Source organism: Punica granatum, chromosome 7, assembly GCF_007655135.1.
Source record: "Punica granatum isolate Tunisia-2019 chromosome 7, ASM765513v2, whole genome shotgun sequence".
Lineage (NCBI taxonomy): Eukaryota > Viridiplantae > Streptophyta > Magnoliopsida > Myrtales > Lythraceae > Punica > Punica granatum.
Genome location: NC_045133.1, coordinates 8,680,946 through 8,697,669, shown reverse-complemented (window position 1 = coordinate 8,697,669; position 16,724 = coordinate 8,680,946). Strand labels below are relative to the sequence as shown.

The 16,724-nt window shown below is 36.8% G+C and overlaps 2 protein-coding genes across 4 annotated transcripts; both read left to right on the top strand.

The window, feature by feature from the left end:
- Nucleotides 1-4,428: 4,428 nt before the first annotated feature.
- Nucleotides 4,429-9,690, top strand: LOC116213877 (probable serine/threonine-protein kinase At1g54610). Its single transcript, XM_031548989.1, has 8 exons — nt 4,429-4,725; nt 5,283-5,698; nt 6,248-6,532; nt 6,670-6,987; nt 7,634-7,861; nt 8,188-8,288; nt 8,779-8,896; nt 9,124-9,690. The coding sequence occupies exons 2-8, from the start codon at nt 5,318-5,320 to the stop codon at nt 9,430-9,432; spliced, it is 1,740 nt and encodes a 579-aa protein (XP_031404849.1). The 5' UTR covers nt 4,429-4,725; nt 5,283-5,317; the 3' UTR covers nt 9,433-9,690.
- A 909-nt stretch (nt 9,691-10,599) lies between these two features.
- Nucleotides 10,600-11,659, top strand: LOC116213879. 3 transcript variants are annotated; one of them, XM_031548991.1, is made up of 3 exons: nt 10,600-10,621; nt 10,857-11,005; nt 11,335-11,659. In XM_031548991.1, exons 1-3 carry the CDS (start codon nt 10,615-10,617, stop codon nt 11,479-11,481), a joined length of 303 nt encoding a protein of 100 aa, XP_031404851.1. In that variant the 5' UTR covers nt 10,600-10,614; the 3' UTR covers nt 11,482-11,659. The 3 variants fall into 3 exon arrangements, 2 of the variants coding, with proteins under 2 accessions (XP_031404851.1, XP_031404850.1); XR_004158137.1 differs by lacking the exon at nt 10,600-10,621 and adding an exon at nt 10,628-10,774; XM_031548990.1 differs by lacking the exon at nt 10,600-10,621 and having other exon boundaries at nt 10,781-11,005.
- The last annotated feature ends 5,065 nt before the right edge of the window (nt 11,660-16,724 follow it).

Genomic DNA, 16,724 nt, shown 5'->3' with positions numbered 1-16,724 from the left:
CAACAAATGCGATGAAGAAACGGTTTGCAAGATCAACACGTGCGTTTGAAGTTTCATGTGATTCCACCGAGAAGCAAGAACTCATTGTCAGAGTGGGTGGAATGACGACAACTTAATAGATATTGCTCATGCACTCTTTTGGCAAAAATATTCGAGCGATTTCACTTTTGAGAGGCACTGGAATATCCTCGAAGTTCATCTGAAATGACGAGATCCTAGCAGTTGTAGCGGAGGTTCAAAACTAGTTAAGACAAGTGCTTTCGGGGCGTACTCAACTTCGTCAAACCCCGAAACACCAACAGCTGAGAAAGTTATTCTGGAGTCTTCGGTGCGTCCCAAAGGCACCAAAGTAGCGGAGAGGAAGAATAAGGGAATATCAAAGGCAGCAATTGCATTTGCTTTCAATGATGAGGTGGAAGCTTTAGCTCTCTTTAATGAATTATGGGCCCTCAAGAAACAGGAGCTCAATCTAGAAACTCGAAAATGGAAGAAGGAGATGCTTACTACCAAACACCTCCACAATGAATGAGTTACAACACCAGGCCCGTGATAAGATTATCGAACAAATTATGGCCAATTGTAGCTAATTTCTTTTTAGTATAATATAATGTTATTTAATTGATCTTATTATTTTTAAATTTTTAAATTTATTTTAGTTACTTTTTATTTTTAATCAATGTAATTTTAATTAATTAATTTAATTTATTTAAATAATGTAATTAATTTCATTAATTTTAATTGCTTAATTTAACTAATTATTATTAGTTATACCATGTAAATACATATAAACACGTAATTATTCATATATAATTTAAATAGTGTGTGGGCGTCATTGGCACTCACTTTTGGTGCCAATCATTGAAGTGCATTTTCAAGTGAGTGCCTTCTTTAATTTGAGTGCCTTTCATATTGACGTGGCGCCAACGTGGCATATATATATATATATATATATATATATATATTATAGAGACACACTAGGGTATCAACACATGCATTGTCAGTGAAGTGTACATTTGCCATAACTCCATTTGGCTGTGACAATATATATTTGGTTCTCTAACATTTGAAATACACAGATTAATGAAGAGGACCAGCATTTATTTAAACTTTCAATGCTCCCAACAGAATCCTCAAATTAGGGCAATCCAAGGATTAATTGAAGTCTGTCCTAATGCGGCATTACTAAAATATTTAAGCCATCACCCCCAAAACTTAAATTAACGAGTTGACTAGGCTTCTATTGAAAGAAAAAGAAAGAGTTAATCAGGCAAAAATGGGTCAAGCTCTTGTGTCTGACAAATTTTTAGCCATAGCAATCTTCATTTTGCTCTGTGTGATCTGTTCATTTCCAATTTCCACCAACAGTCTAACCATCAAGCTCATCAGGAGAGACCTGGTCGACTCAAACCTCTTCCCTAAGAGCCACTCTGCCGCAGAAAAACACAAAATGTATGCCAGTCTTGCATGTTTCCGAGCTCTTCATTTGCGTGAGCAAGCGATGAATTCCGTTCATTCTCTTAAATAGAGATTATTTTTTGTGGGAATAATATTTAATTATAATTTTTGGACAACTCGTGATGGCATGCGATCCTCCGATGCTGTACTTGACACCCTCGCAAATGTTGAATTGGATTGATTCGCCTCTACCTGAGCAGGCAACCCAACTAATGGTTGATGGACAGTGAACAGACCTTAATAATATAGAAATTCAAAATTTATTGAAAGTATTTTTATGATAAGATCAAGCCGACGAATAAAAAATTAGTTTAATTAATAGTTCGAGGATATCCATAATTTTAGTAAAAACCAAAAAGAAAAAAAAGTTGATGGATCCTTAGGTACGATGACGTAGAAGTTCCCCCTCGACATTGAGCAAATAGACGAAATAGGTAGGTGACCAGCCAGAGGCTAATCGATGCCATCTGGTTTAGAAAACACATCATCATAGGAAAGGTCAAAGACCCCAACCGCGCTTTGATTTTCTGTTTCCCCTTTGACAATACATAAATAAGTTAATTATTAATTAAAAATGAAAGGGATTGGAATTATATTTTCTAATCTAATTCGTCCCTAGCATGCAAGTCATAGCTCATTCAAAGTAACGAGACGTGTTATTCATGCTACACACGACATTTCATAAACATTTTTTTTGTTCTATTAGAATTTCTAAAAGATATAACTTTTCATAATAATTTTCTAATACGTATATATTATTAGCAATTATAATAAAATAAGTGAATTATTAATTAATGAAATTAAGTAAAATATTAATAAATGAAATTAATTAAAATATGGAAATTATGAAACGAGAGAGGAAGGACATCTGAGGATTCCAATGTGAGGGAGGTGACAGAGAGGGAGAAGGTGAAGGAGGGAGAGAAAAGGGAGTGAGAAGTTCTAGATAGGTAGTTATTTAAGTATATTTACGATTTTAACTGTGATTTAATAGTTGATGTTAATTAAAAAAATATGTAGAGTGATATTTTGGGAACTTAAATGTTAATACCACTGAGTGTTTCTCAAGTATAGTAATAATAGATAAATAAATGAATAAATAAGTAAAATGAATAAATATATAATATTGGTTTGAAACTGTTTTGTACAATATCTTGGAAGATGAAACTCCAACGTCATTAAAGACCACATTTATTTATTGGGATTATTAATTTCTAAGTAAATTTTTTGATGGATCTTTTAGTAAATGCAATTTTTAAGTTTCATTTGGAAGTGTGATGGCCATTATATAAGTCTTTTTTTGTTATTTTTAAGTATAAATAGTATTTGATGAATTTTTTCAAAATCATAATTTAGTTTATTTAAACTGTTAAAAAGTAATTTTTTGTAACATATTTATAGGTGTTTATAAAAATTGTTTTTATTTATTCTTTATTAATATTAATAATTTTTTTACCATCCTTACGCAAGGGCCATGCTAATCTTCTCTATTCCAAAATCAACACTTATATTTTAGTAATTATATTTTAGCAGTTTTATATCAGCAACAACACTCTGAACCCAAACCTAGTGGAGAATAAGCATAACATAGGGTATTTCTTATAATTTAGGATATAATTTTGAAGTATAATTTCCCATCATAAAAGTGCTTTCCACTTTAATACAAGCAACAATTTTGGTGTGAATCATAATATTCCGAAATCCAATTGAGTCCCGATTAATTCAGTCAAATCGAATCGTCCATAAGGAGTAAAGTTATCTTAGTATGAATTTTCTGCATTCACAAAAATTCGAACTAGAGACATTGTTTAAGTAGAACAAGCGTTGAATTGTTTGAATCAATCCACGTTAGTAATACATGCAATAATTTATACTGATATTTTAAAATGTAATCTAGTATTGAACGGTTATCTCGTAAAAGTATAGATATATTTAGAGGAGTATTTATAACTATATTATATTAATATTAATTATATAATCTAGAACTGAATAGTTATCTCATGATATTCAATGCATAACCATCAAGAAAACGATATTCAATGTATAAATAACTAAATTGACTTCGGAAGAGGCAAAATTTCTTAACCGAAAAGCAATGAAAACAGTAATCTGTCTCCATCAGTTCTTTCATGCTTTGTCATGTCTAAATTTTAATATTCATAAAAAAAGTCTTAAATTTTAATAATTGACAATCTAAAGCATGAGTCAAACAATGCCAACAAAATATGCACTTCAACCAATGCGGATAATTCCATTACCAAACAAATAATTAATGATATGAAAATAAAGTCATAGCAGAAAATAGGTAGACCATTAACGATAAATTAACAATAATTGGGATGAAAAAATTAATAACAACAATAACAACAATTATTACTATTATCTAATATAACGCTTCTAATACTATCATATAAGCCAAAAGTTGATACTGTAACCGCTTTCTAAATTGCCTAAAATCGATCTTACTATTAATTATTTTTTAAAATGTTTTACATTCCCGGCATCCCCACAAATCTCGCCAACTTCCCCCATGAAACTTATCACTTTCTCTAAACCGCATGTAATTTCTTTTATATTTTCTAACAATTTCACTCCATAAAATTACTAGTACGATAATATTTGCTCAATCATTTCTTCACATTCCAAATAGCCTATTCTTGGGAAATCAACATTCTAACCAAAACCTGAGTTTTCAACGAACGTGTAGCACGTGCGGGAGGGCTAGTTGTTCTTCTTCTTCCTATTATTATTATTGTTGTTGTTGTTATTGTTGTCGTTATTGTTGTTGTTGTTGTTGTTAATTTTATTTATTTATTTTATTATTGGGATGAAGAAAAGTAAAAACTTCGAAAAAGGGTCACCCGTCAATTCAGGAAATAAAGAAAAAAGAATGAAAAATGAAATGAAATAAGAAAAATGGAAAATGCGAATATCCACGCGTGCCATTGAAACGAGGAAGATTGTGGGTCCTCCCCTTCCTCCCCACTGTCTCCCCCTCTCTAGAAAACAATCAGAGCAGGAGGAGGAAGAAATGCAGCTGCTTGAAACTGAGAGACTTAACGCCACTGTGATCTGAAGCTTCCTCACTGACTCTGCCTCGGTTCCTCCTCCTCTCATCTCTCGAGAGCTTCCAAAGTCGACCCAAGAACTGGGATTTCAGGGGGGGCGAAGAAGACTGAGAGGCTCATTTCAGCTCGACCCGATGCTTCTGATTTCCTCAGTCTGCCCTTAAGAAAAATCAATCATTGTAGCCGCCAAGATTCGACCAGAGTAAGCAGTTCAATCTCTTCCCCCAGATTTACACCACCATGGAATTTCCGGGGTGTGCCGCAAAATTTGGTCTTTCTTTCAGCTCGGGAAGGTGTTGCCCTGTCGAGGGTGTTGAATCGGTAGAATGAGGATTGTCTTGATGTTTGGTTGTTTGACCTGTTGGGTTGCTGATTCATTCTGGGCTACAACTTGTTTCTCTCTTGTGACAGTGTGTTGAGCTTCAGCCCCCTCTTAGGTGGAGGTAGTTGGAGATTGGCACTGACTTTTTAGAACAGGAAACTGACTTTCATGACACATATGTTGTGATTGGTGTTTCTGCTATTCTCATTCTCTCAGTCGTCTTTTTGTAATGTTGGCGATCTAATTAGGGCATGGAGACAGGTTATCGCGCATTTATTTTGTCAGGGGAATAGCCCCGTTTAATGACATGAGGACTTATTTCATGTGTGCCAAGAGCGCTGGCTCAAATCACATGCTGAAGAGATTTATGCGAAAATCTGTTTTTGGTTGAACTTTTAGTTGTTGGAAATGAGCTACAAGGTTGCTTCTTTTTGCAGAAAATGTTGAGAAATGAGGATTGACAGATTGAGGAATGGGTTGTGTGTTTGGCCGACAGCTATCATCCAGCTCTGTCCTGGGATCTAAGGGGGTGAAGAGTTCGAGTGTCGAGACGAACAAAAAGCTCGATGATAATGTTTCTGTGACAAAAGTTGATAGGCAGGTTAGTAAAGTTGAGGTTTGTAATGGTGAGAGAAAGTTGGAGGCAGAGGAGGAAAAGAAGGCTAAAGATGATCAACAGTCACGGGAGCTTCGGAGACGATCGAGGACAAGTACAAGGCCTAGGAATTTGCCGAAGCATTCACATGGGGAGCAGGTAGCCGCTGGTTGGCCCTCGTGGCTATCAGAAGCATGTGGGGAAGCACTTAGTGGTTGGCTCCCAAGGCGGGCAAACACTTTTGAGAAGATTGATAAGGTTACTGATAATGTTTTATTATGTCCCTTGCTTAGATAATGTTTGGTTTCTCCTATTTGGAGTGGTTTTACTGAGTTGAATATTGTGATGGTATTTCTTGGATTATCACATGAGATATTTCTGCATGAAATTGCTATGCGGTTACTCAGTTGTTTGGTCCATTCAAATTCAAATGACTTTCATCCAGGGTGTGCAATTAGGAATGTCCATTTCATAAAAATTTTGCAGACTTGCTGCATGATTTTGCCGTTTTTAATCACTCCTGATAGTCCATAAGTGCCATATTTCATTATCTTTCTGGCATTGGAGATAAAAATGCAATATTTGTATATTTCATGTTTAGTAAACTCTGAACAGTGACTAATGACCCATCAGAAAGTTTATGGAAGGAAACTTTCTTGATGATATCGTGTTTCGTCTTCAACGACAAAGACATTGCTGCATGAATTGGGATTATTAAGCCCTTTATTCTCCAAATTTTTTCTTGAACCAATTTATTCCTTTCCTTTCCTAAAACTGCATGTGTTGGTTATTCGTTTGATCTGTTAGATTGGTCAAGGAACCTACAGTAACGTGTATAAGGCTAAGGATATGCTGACTGGTAAAGTTGTAGCCCTGAAGAAGGTGCGGTTTGACAACTTGGAACCCGAAAGTGTGAAGTTCATGGCCAGAGAGATTCTCATCTTGCGGCGATTGGACCATCCTAATGTTGTAAAGTTGGAGGGATTGGTCACTTCACGAATGTCCTGCAGCCTTTACTTGGTGTTTCAGTACATGGAGCATGATTTAGCGGGACTTGCAGCTAGCCCTGAAATCAAATTTACAGAATCACAGGTTTGCCACATTTTGAATGTTGACACCTACTCTTTCCGCCTTTCTCTTTTTTCCTCCAGGGAGGGGGTGGTTAAATCACGGCAAATTGTGTGCTATTGTGGAAGTTTTCTATTGTCTTATATTTGCTTGTATTGCAGGTTAAATGCTACATGCATCAACTCCTATCGGGTCTTGAACACTGCCACAACCGCCACGTTCTGCATCGTGACATAAAGGGGTCAAATCTTTTGATTGACAACGATGGGGTGCTCAAGATTGCCGATTTTGGGCTAGCGTCGATGTTTGATCCTGACAATAAGCATCCAATGACTAGTCGGGTGGTTACTCTATGGTATCGACCTCCTGAACTTCTCCTCGGAGCCACTGACTATGGTGTGAGTGTTGACTTGTGGAGTGCTGGCTGTATTTTGGCTGAGTTATTAGCTGGAAAGCCTGTCATGCCTGGTCGTACAGAGGTATGTGGTATGGTTAATTTCTATTGCAACTAAGCTCATGATTTAATCAGCAAACATTTGGTAACAAGAATGAAATTGATAGTACGATGGAAGTGGTAAATGGTCGAATCAAATCTGTTTAATTGCACTTGTGATTCTTTCATCTTATTTTATCTATCTCGTCAACAAAGAGTAAGTTCCACCTATCAATGTGCTTGGTCTTGCTTGGACTATTAAATCAAAGTGCAAGCGAGTCAAAGCTACTCGTAACCTGCTGAGGCTTAAATTTGGTGTTTCCTTGGAGACAGTTTGGTCTTTTTAGTTGGACAGTTGAATTAGTCCAGCTCGAGCCTTCCAACAAGTGTCTTACCTATAAAGCATAACTAAACTGAAGATCTTTCAACATCTGGCTTAAATTTGTGAATATCTTTATCTTCTCCATTCCCATACATTCATCTGATTTTATGGTTCAACTCGAGCTACCTCTTAAAAGCTGCTGCCTTTTGATTCTTATTTCTTTGGTGCTTATACGGTATTTTATTCGCAGCAGAAATGAAGATGTCTTTATGCTGTCGGATGATTCTCAGTCAAGAATGCGAACTTTCCTGTTTTGCAGATTATCTTAAAATTTTGTATTTCAATAACAATAGCTCATTACTATTTATAGGTTGAGCAACTTCACAAGATATACAAGTTGTGTGGCTCCCCTTCTGATGCATACTGGAGGAAATACAAGTTGCCTAATGCAACCTTATTCAAGCCCCGGGAACCTTATAAAAGAAGCATCAAGGAGACCTTTAAAAACTTCCCTCCATCGTCTCTTCCTCTCATCGAGACTCTTCTTGCAATTGATCCTGAAGAGCGTCTAACAGCAACAGCTGCGTTACAAAGTGAGGTGCGATTGATTGTTCTTGCATATGTTCTTTGTTTTCATTTTCAATTAGTTTGGCTCGTATTCGTATGTCTTGTTTCTTGTTTCCTTGATTTATTTGATCTAAAATGATTCTCTGGAGACATCACATGAATTGGTTGATAACAAACAAATCATGTGAAAACATTGAGAATTCTGAAATCCTCTTTCAATATTCTTTTGCTTTCTTAAGTTCGAGTGAATAACATATGTGGCTCCATGTCTTTCTTAAGCTGCATTGGTCCCTCCTTTGTCCTCTTCCACTACTGTTCTGCTTTCCTTATTTGATAGTAACCTTTTTAATCGTGCAGTACTTCAACACTGAACCATACGCGTGTGAGCCGTCTAGCCTTCCAAAATATCCCCCAACTAAGGAAATCGATGCTAAACGACGAGGAGATGAAGCTTGTAGGTATGGGTAATCTCAAAATTGATCCAGGCGAACTCCAACTTACCAACTCTCTACTTTTCCCATGCTGCACCTTTCTAAATTTTTCCACAGTAACCCAACACGCTTACTCTAAGCAACCCACGTTTTTGTGGGCAATCCAACATGTGTTTTTTCTTTTTTTTTTCAAATGAAAGATAATCTTGAAAACTCAGTCGCTTCTCCCAGTTTTCCTAACTAAATTATCTGTCATCGCTAGTTGTAAGTGACAGTTTATTAAAATCATTTAGGTATCAATACGAAGTAGATATTTTTTTGGTCTTTGTTATACAACTTATGGGTATGAATAACTAGCAGCCTGTACCATGCTGGTCCATCATACTTTATATAAGGCAGATCTCTGGTGTTCGATAAACCCTTAACCGGAAAGATTTGGTTTTGAATGGATAAATATAGGAATTTGCTATTCATGTATCAGTGTAATTGACAAGAAATACTTTTTTGAGTGGTGCAGATTGAGGGCTGCTAACAAAGCACAAGGTGATGATGTAAAGAAAACTCGTACGCGTCAACGTGCTGTCAGGGCTTACCCTGCTCCCGAAGCCAATGCTGAGCTTCAGCCCAATATCGATGTAAGCCTCCTTATTTACTTGTATATTTCTATGCTAAGTGTTATTTGTTGAAGTAGCATGGCAATTAGATGGAACTTTTGGGTTCATATATGTAGCTAATGCAAAAAAGTGCTGAAGGAAAGTCGGGAAAGCCTAGTTGATTACAGGGGTGGCAAGTTGAAATTATAGAAAGTTTGTCTCGTCAACTGATGGCCATCTTTCGTCATTTTTGGGTCCTTGTAAAACAGAAAAGGCGATTGATCTCCCAGACGAATGGGAAGAGCAAGAGCGAGAAGTTCCCTCCACCGCACCAGGATGGAGTCACCTCCATTCCTCTTGGAGCTTCCCAATATTTTGATCCCGCCCTTCCTCCCGACGTCCCCTTCAGCTCCACCTCCTTCACCTACTCAAAGGATCTATCCCAGACGTTCTCTGGGCCGGTGGTGGACCCTGTGCATACTGATGCCCCCAGCAAGCGAAAGAAGCACAGTTCAAGCGGGTCCCGTAGAGACAAAGGCGCCAATTCTCGTGTTGGAGGAAACAAGAGCATATCTTAGTCAAAGACTGCTGGATCAGGTTTGGTCGCAGTGGGTTTTAGGGTTGATATAGGAGGAATTGATTGATGGAAAGATCATCTGAGAGCAAACAATGTCATAATGTTTTTTGAGTTTTTCTTATTTATTTATTTTTTTTTAAATCGCCTTTCTTTCTTAAGAAAACAAATGTTTTTAAGTGTTTCTGGTGCTGTAAATCTTCATCGAAGCCGTGGAAAGAGTACAATAAATGTTGAAAATTAGAAGCCCCAACTTCTTTTCTTTGAGTTTGCGCAGAAATGTAGTTCGGTAATATGTAAGTTTGAAGGGATGCGTGGATCCTCTTTCATGGTACCGAACAGAGCTCGAGAGGATCCGGTTGCAGGCTAGATCAAATCTAACAAGACGTTTTAGGCTTAGAAGAGAAAAAACGTGACTAGGCCTAACAGTTTTGGAAAATATTCTACTCTGGAAAGCCTCACAGCAGCTCGTGACCCGGCGCAACAAATCTAGGCAGTTAATTGGACCTTCGTTCGGTTATATGCAATCGAAAGGAGCTGGGCATCTGAGTTCCTTGGCCCTAAAGTAAGAGCCCCGCCTTCATGAGGCCATATGAAGGCCATATGCATCAAATCTATGCCACTCACAAGCAGATAAAGTGTTCAGTGCAGAATGAGACCCCATGTCTAACTGAGCTCTAATAGAAGTTTGTAGCGCAACGAGTCACCGACCACGGATATACACAATGATCTGTCTTGATCATTCTTTCTTTCTTTTTGCAGGAACCGTAGTCATGAAGGAAGAACACAAAATCTTTGATGACCAATCGTTAATCTGTTATAGACTAAACGGACGAGCCTGATCGAAAAGACTAATCTATTAGGTGGGAGAGCTCATTTAGCCTATAACAATTGATATCAGAATCAACCTCGGAATGGTGACGCGGGAGTGCCAGCCATGACCGATGAGGACGTTGGTCCTTATGGGGGGATGTACGAATGTTATGGAGTGAACTAATTGCGAGGTATAGGACTTGTCCCACATTGATTGTATGGGCAATTGAATGTTATGGTCGGGCTCTCCCATTTAGTTTATAACATGGTCGAACTTCGGGATCCGATGACACCGTGAAGCATCAAGTGAAGAACACAGTTGTTGGAATGGTAGGTTTGGAAGAGTAGCAGGTGAAACGACAAGAGTGGAGATATGGAAGGTTAGGTGCTGAGACATGGTTGGATGTTTTGGCATGGAAGTTCAGAAACGTTTCTGCATTGTAATTCGGTTACATAGAATAAAATAGACATAGCCTGGATGCTTCTTGTAGAAGCATACTTTCCTTACTGAACAACTCCTCCTCATGCCACTGGTTTGTGTATATATATATATGTACATGCCCAGGCTTAAACCCAAGTTGAACTCTGTCATATTCTCTTCAGTTGATTTTGCAGGAGAAGAGCTCTCGAGACTTAGTTTGACGTTTATATATGAGGCCCGGACCGCCAGGACCACCAGGGCCAGGAGGGCCGCCAGGATGGGGTCCTCCACCGCCAGGGCCGCCCAGTCTCTTTGGTGGCTGCTGCGACTTTATTGGTTCCTGGTATGTGTCCTTTCTCCCATGACAAATTTAAGTCAGAATATTTGCAGACTCAAAACAGTTATTAACTTCTTCAATACAGTTAACAGGTGGCTATAGCAGTTAAGACAATCTATGTCACTTCAAAAATTACCACATTTTTTTGGTCGAACTTAATAATTATGATAAAAGATTCTGAAACTTTAACATACATTTATGCACGCTGAGATTGTCTGTCATAGGAAACTTTAATTTTAATTTGTTTAGTGTTTGCTCAAAAGTTATCACTTGTCAATATTATTCTGTAATTTTACTCTTTAATTTTGTTTTCTTTTTCTAAAAAAATTGGACAGCTTGAGCTTTCTGTGCTGTTGCTGGCTGTTTCAAGATTGCTTTGGTGGGCCCTTCGGCCCACCTGGGCCGCCTGGTCCACCCGGCCCACCAGGCCCTCCACCTCCTTGAAGGACATCTCACTGTCACAGATGAACAGCTGCAAATGAATTCTTGGGGTTTCATCCACATAGAAATTAATGATGCATTATTATTCAGGATATTTTGATGTGGAAAATAAAAAAGGACATTTAATTTGTGTTGCTGCTTGAATACTTGTCCTTGTACGACCATATATGAAGGTTAATAGACAAAAAGAACTTGCATTGTTTGTGCATTCCACCTGCATTTCTTGCCATTGAAGCTATGGGAATTGTTCAAATAAGTCAGAATGCAGGTTTGGCATTTTTTCTAATATGAGATGATACGACGACATGACTAAGATGCCAAGCTGAGCAAGATTGACTTGGGTCCTATCGTATTTCTTGTCTAGATGAATCAAACTCCGATCAAAGTTCGACCAGTAAGACACATTCAGACATTTAAGACACATTTAGACATGATTAAGACGCCTTTATGAGCTAGGTTGCAGTATATCACCTAATACATTTACCCTGTATAATACATGTACTTATGAATAACTATGATTTCCTTAATCCTAATTAAGTAGAAGATTTATGGAATTCTCTTATAGTTCCCATTTGGTATGCTGGAATGGAAGAAAATGGAATGAATATTTCGTCTTTTCATTCTATTTCCTCATATATGGCGTCACTTATATGAGTTGGAGGGAGCATTCCCTCGTGATAGCGTTTTCTTCTTCAGCATGATGGAATTGGTATTCCTTCTAAAAGAAAATTAAGTCTTTTTCCCATTTCAATAACTTTTTGTGTAAGTATCATATATATATATATATTTATTGTCACGACCCGAAACTTATAGCAGAGTTTCCCCTCTATTCCTTAACATCCATTATCATATACGCAACTCATATATGTATAATCCGTTTTCCTAACTCCCAACACATTGAACCAACCCAACAAGCTCTATATAAACATATAACCACCTAACTAATTCAGATATATGCATAAAACTCTCAAAGATTACTCAGTTGCAACCAGCTTGTAACACAGACTGAACGAAAAGCTTTCATATATATATATAGCATATTTCTACAACACATCCAACCTTTAAACTAACTCGGCATGCTCTACATGAATATATAATGAGTCTAACGGATTCTAATGTACATATATGCTCTCCATAGTGTGTTCAGCTACAACCATACCACTAAACCAACTAACAAAAGTTTCAGGTCGTAACAGGATTGTAACATTTATGAACACTTACTACCTATACTATGGGTGGGCCTACTTGCCAAAATCCTTTGCGCTGATCCCCGTTATCCAAAGTCCTCCTGTGCGGCTAGTCTAGCTCCTAGTTCATCTGGAAAAATGTATGCAGGGGGTGAGCTGCAACTCAGTGAGTACTATATTCCAAGGTAAAATGAGCTAATATGTTACATCACAATTCACGACAATCAATCATACATATATATATACATATTTCACCGTGATATAGCATCCAATACCAAGATCATCCTTTCACACAACTCATAGGCAACCAAATCCAAGCAACAGTAATATAGCCATAGGGTTGCATTTCCTCGCAACAGAGCTATGACGGTACCGTGACCCCGCACATCTCACTCATACCATTCTCAACTTCCAACACCCACTTCTCATCAGCGGGGGCCGCCCATTAACCTCTGGCGGTAAGAGTTGACATTCATTTATATTCCGCCGGTCCAGCGGCCGATCAGGCCCTTATTTATATTCCGCCGGGTCCAGCGGCCGATCAGACCCCTATTTGTATTCCGCCGGATCCAGCGACCGATCATGTCCCTATTTGTATTCCGCCGGGCCCAGCGGCCGATCATGTCCCTATTTGTATTCCGCCGGGTCCAGCGGCCGATCAAGTCCCTATTTGTATTCCGCCGGGTCCAGCGGCCGATCAAGTCCCTATTTATATTCCGCCGGGTTCAGCGATCCCATGGCTATAGTCCAACCATCACAAGCATACTAAGCATACACATCAACTATGTTCCGCAATCAATTCAGCCACCATCACCTCTATAACCATACATACATATATATATATATTTATTGTCATTTTACGATGGAAGAAAGTACTCACTAACACCCCTGAAATGACCACTTAATGAGTCGAGCCTTCCAGAGGTATAACCTCAGTCTCCCCAGCCCCTATTCAGTTCAAGCACAAAGGTTAAATAATATGCTAAATAAGAGTACATATAGGTATCAGTTTTAACTCCTGTATTATTTGATAATATAATTAAAATATAACCAATGACATAACGATTCCAATGATATGCTATGCATAACTCAAATCATATCAGTTTAGAATAGTAATTATATTATACGGAGGGCTAATTCGATCAGCCAAATTCAAGTAAGGAGTACAAGGAATTCTAAATACTTCTTTGGTTCCAAAATACAAATAAACAAGAGCTTGGTCAATCAACCCATCACATGATATCATTATAATGCATGATAAATTTCAAATCAGATCCCTTCTCCAATCCATAGTCAGCTCAAAGAGCAAAATATATGCATATATATACATATGTACACACACTTGTCTACATCTATATATGTATATATAGATTTTCAGAAGGGCATGTTATGTGTATTAGAAACCTCCTAACTCAACTAAGAAATTTGCCCCCTGCCTTACAACCGAATTATTCAGCTTCTATTGGTGACCAAACTCATCCTAACACAACATAAAACTAACTCCAAATATATATCCAACTCAATTTATATCAGTTAGGAGAACTAACAAAATTACCATAAACTAATCTTTTGAAACTTGATCAGACAAGAAGGATGCAAGAAGAGCCACAAACCATGTACAACATAGTAAATATGAATGTTTAAATCATAGATAATCAACTTACTAATCAATACTCCAACTTAGTCTTCTTCCTCTTCTTCTTCTCCAAGAATTTTCTCAACTCAGCCAGTTCTCACTCTCTCTCTCTCTCTCTTCTGGTTCATTTTCGTTTTCTTTCAGCTAGGGATAGAGCAAGGAAGGGTATGACTTAAATAAGGATGAAAAGAAGAAAAAGAAGGTGGTCAAAGATGGTCAAAGGCGGTGGGAAGGAAAGGGCTGCTGAAGAGGAGGCCACTTGGCCCATTCTACACTCATCTCTATCTCTGATTTCTCACTTTTTCGTTTTTATTATTATTTTTTTTTTTCATATAGATAATGATCCAGCCACAAGTTGTGGCATATTATATACATTTAAAGATCCAGCCAAAAAAAATAATGGTATATTATATACATGTATGTTATGTAACCATGCATGTGCATATGGATATGTATATATGCATGTTTGGTGAACACTAGCCTCACATTTATTTATTTAATTCCATATATTTAAGAATATATAGAATGATGTTTTGATAAATAAGCTCAATATAATTATATTCCCTCATATTATAATTGCATTTTATGCTTTAATACATAGCAATTTTTTTTAATTACACCCAGCAATTTTTTTTAATTACACCCGTTTCATTTCATTCCTTTGTACCAAATCTTAGCTGATTTCTTTTGATCCACTAAGATCTACTCCTTGCGTCGGGTATACCAACCAAGTTGCTACATTAATTATTTTGAATAACAAACATAATCCTATAATGTCAGTTTATTAGAATTTTTGGGATAATTGTAAATTAACTGTGTTAGCGATGATTATAAATAAATCAACCAATAAGTCGGAAATAACTCATATTTCACCCAAAGAATGGATGGAGTAATATTATTCCTGCCGAATTCAGCAAATTAGCGCCTCACCAGGGCACTCAAGTAATTAGTCTTCACAAAAGATGGGGAGCATTCATTAATAACAATGAGCGTGTCTGAAATCCTCTTAAGCATACTTTGGAGGTCAAATCATTTCACTTTGAAACTACTCCATTATATGGAGAGGATAATGTCATTAGAGGGAGAGATTTTTTGTTGATCCTATCTCAGTATGTGGCGTGATAAATAATTTATTAGATTGTAACAAAGAAGTAAATGGGTGCTAATTATCCTAGCAATTTTATTAATTTTTCTTCGGGACACCGTTTTGAGATAGATATATTCAAAATGTTATCTGAAAAACTTAATCGGATATCACTATGCAATATCTCCTATTGAAAGAGGGAAGCAAATTTCTTTTACCTGCCCCTCCTTTTTTTTTTTCCCCTTCTTGGGCCAAAGTCTTTTACCCTACGTCTGAATCAAAGAATCCAAACGAAGTGAAAAGAAAGGAAAAGAAGAAAAATGTGTATAAGTGTGTTTGAAAATTAGTCTGATTGCAGCGCATCTCCCAAGATTGTATATATATTTATATATTTTAATTAATATTTTGTGTAATGTACTTCTGAAATATAATGAATCGAGGATTTGTAGTACTTTTAGTTGATATTTTATAAAAAATATCATTCACGCATTCACAGTTAATGATGGAGAATGGAACATGAAAGTTTATATACAATATTGTTAAAATTACTACTGTATCATGAATAAGTTTATATATATATATATATATACACACACTAGATGTGTGCCCGCATTATGTGCGAAATTGTGAAAAAAAATATCTGAAAAAAAAAGTGACAGACAGAAAGGGATGATAGTGGAAAGAAAACAAAAAAATTTTAAAGAAAAAAGTGACATAAAGAGAAAGAGATGAGAGTGGAGAGAGATAAGGGAGAGAAAATGTGGGATTTGAGAAGTGAGTGGATAGTTTGTTAAGTTATTTTAATATTTTTAACTTTAAATGAATAATTCTTATTAATTTAAATATATTTAGTGTAGGTAAAATTAGAAAGTTCTCCTTTTTGAGTATTATAGATATAGAGTTAAATGCACATTACTCCCTGATCTATTAGGTGAATTTAGGTTTACCTCCTGACCTTTGAATTTTTGTGGAGTACCCCTGACCTTACCGAAAAATAAGTAATGTGCTCCTTCAACATAATTCCGGCTAAATTTTCGTCCAAAAGAGGTACATGCCACTCACATGTTATATTAAAAGGGATAAAATAAAATTGTCACTCCATTAATTGCTGCCAAAAAAAAAAGAAGAGAACTTAAAGGTTGTACTATAAAACGTTTTACTAACTTTGCAGGAGAGTTCGGATACTATGGGCTCATTAAGACTAACCAAGCATGATAATTTTGGTAGGATCATAAGCACACCTTTCAATTCCTCTGTCTCATGTACCTAAAACAAGCAAAGGATAAGACTCGGACAACACTGATGACCAAGGAAGGAATAGTTCTATCACTAGTCGAGTCCTTCTATATGTATTGTTGTTCAATTACATTTGATGGA

Coding starts and splice junctions, on each gene's coding strand:
- LOC116213877 (XM_031548989.1), top strand. CDS start 5,318: ATGGGTTGTGTGTTTGGCCGACAGCTATCATCCAGCTCTGTCCTGGGA. Junction 5,699..6,247: donor CTTTTGAGAAGATTGATAAG/GTTACTGATAAT, acceptor TTGATCTGTTAG/ATTGGTCAAGGAACCTACAG. Junction 8,897..9,123: donor AGCTTCAGCCCAATATCGAT/GTAAGCCTCCTT, acceptor CTTGTAAAACAG/AAAAGGCGATTGATCTCCCA.
- LOC116213879 (XM_031548990.1), top strand. CDS start 10,793: ATGTACATGCCCAGGCTTAAACCCAAGTTGAACTCTGTCATATTCTCT. Junction 11,006..11,334: donor TGCGACTTTATTGGTTCCTG/GTATGTGTCCTT, acceptor AAAATTGGACAG/CTTGAGCTTTCTGTGCTGTT.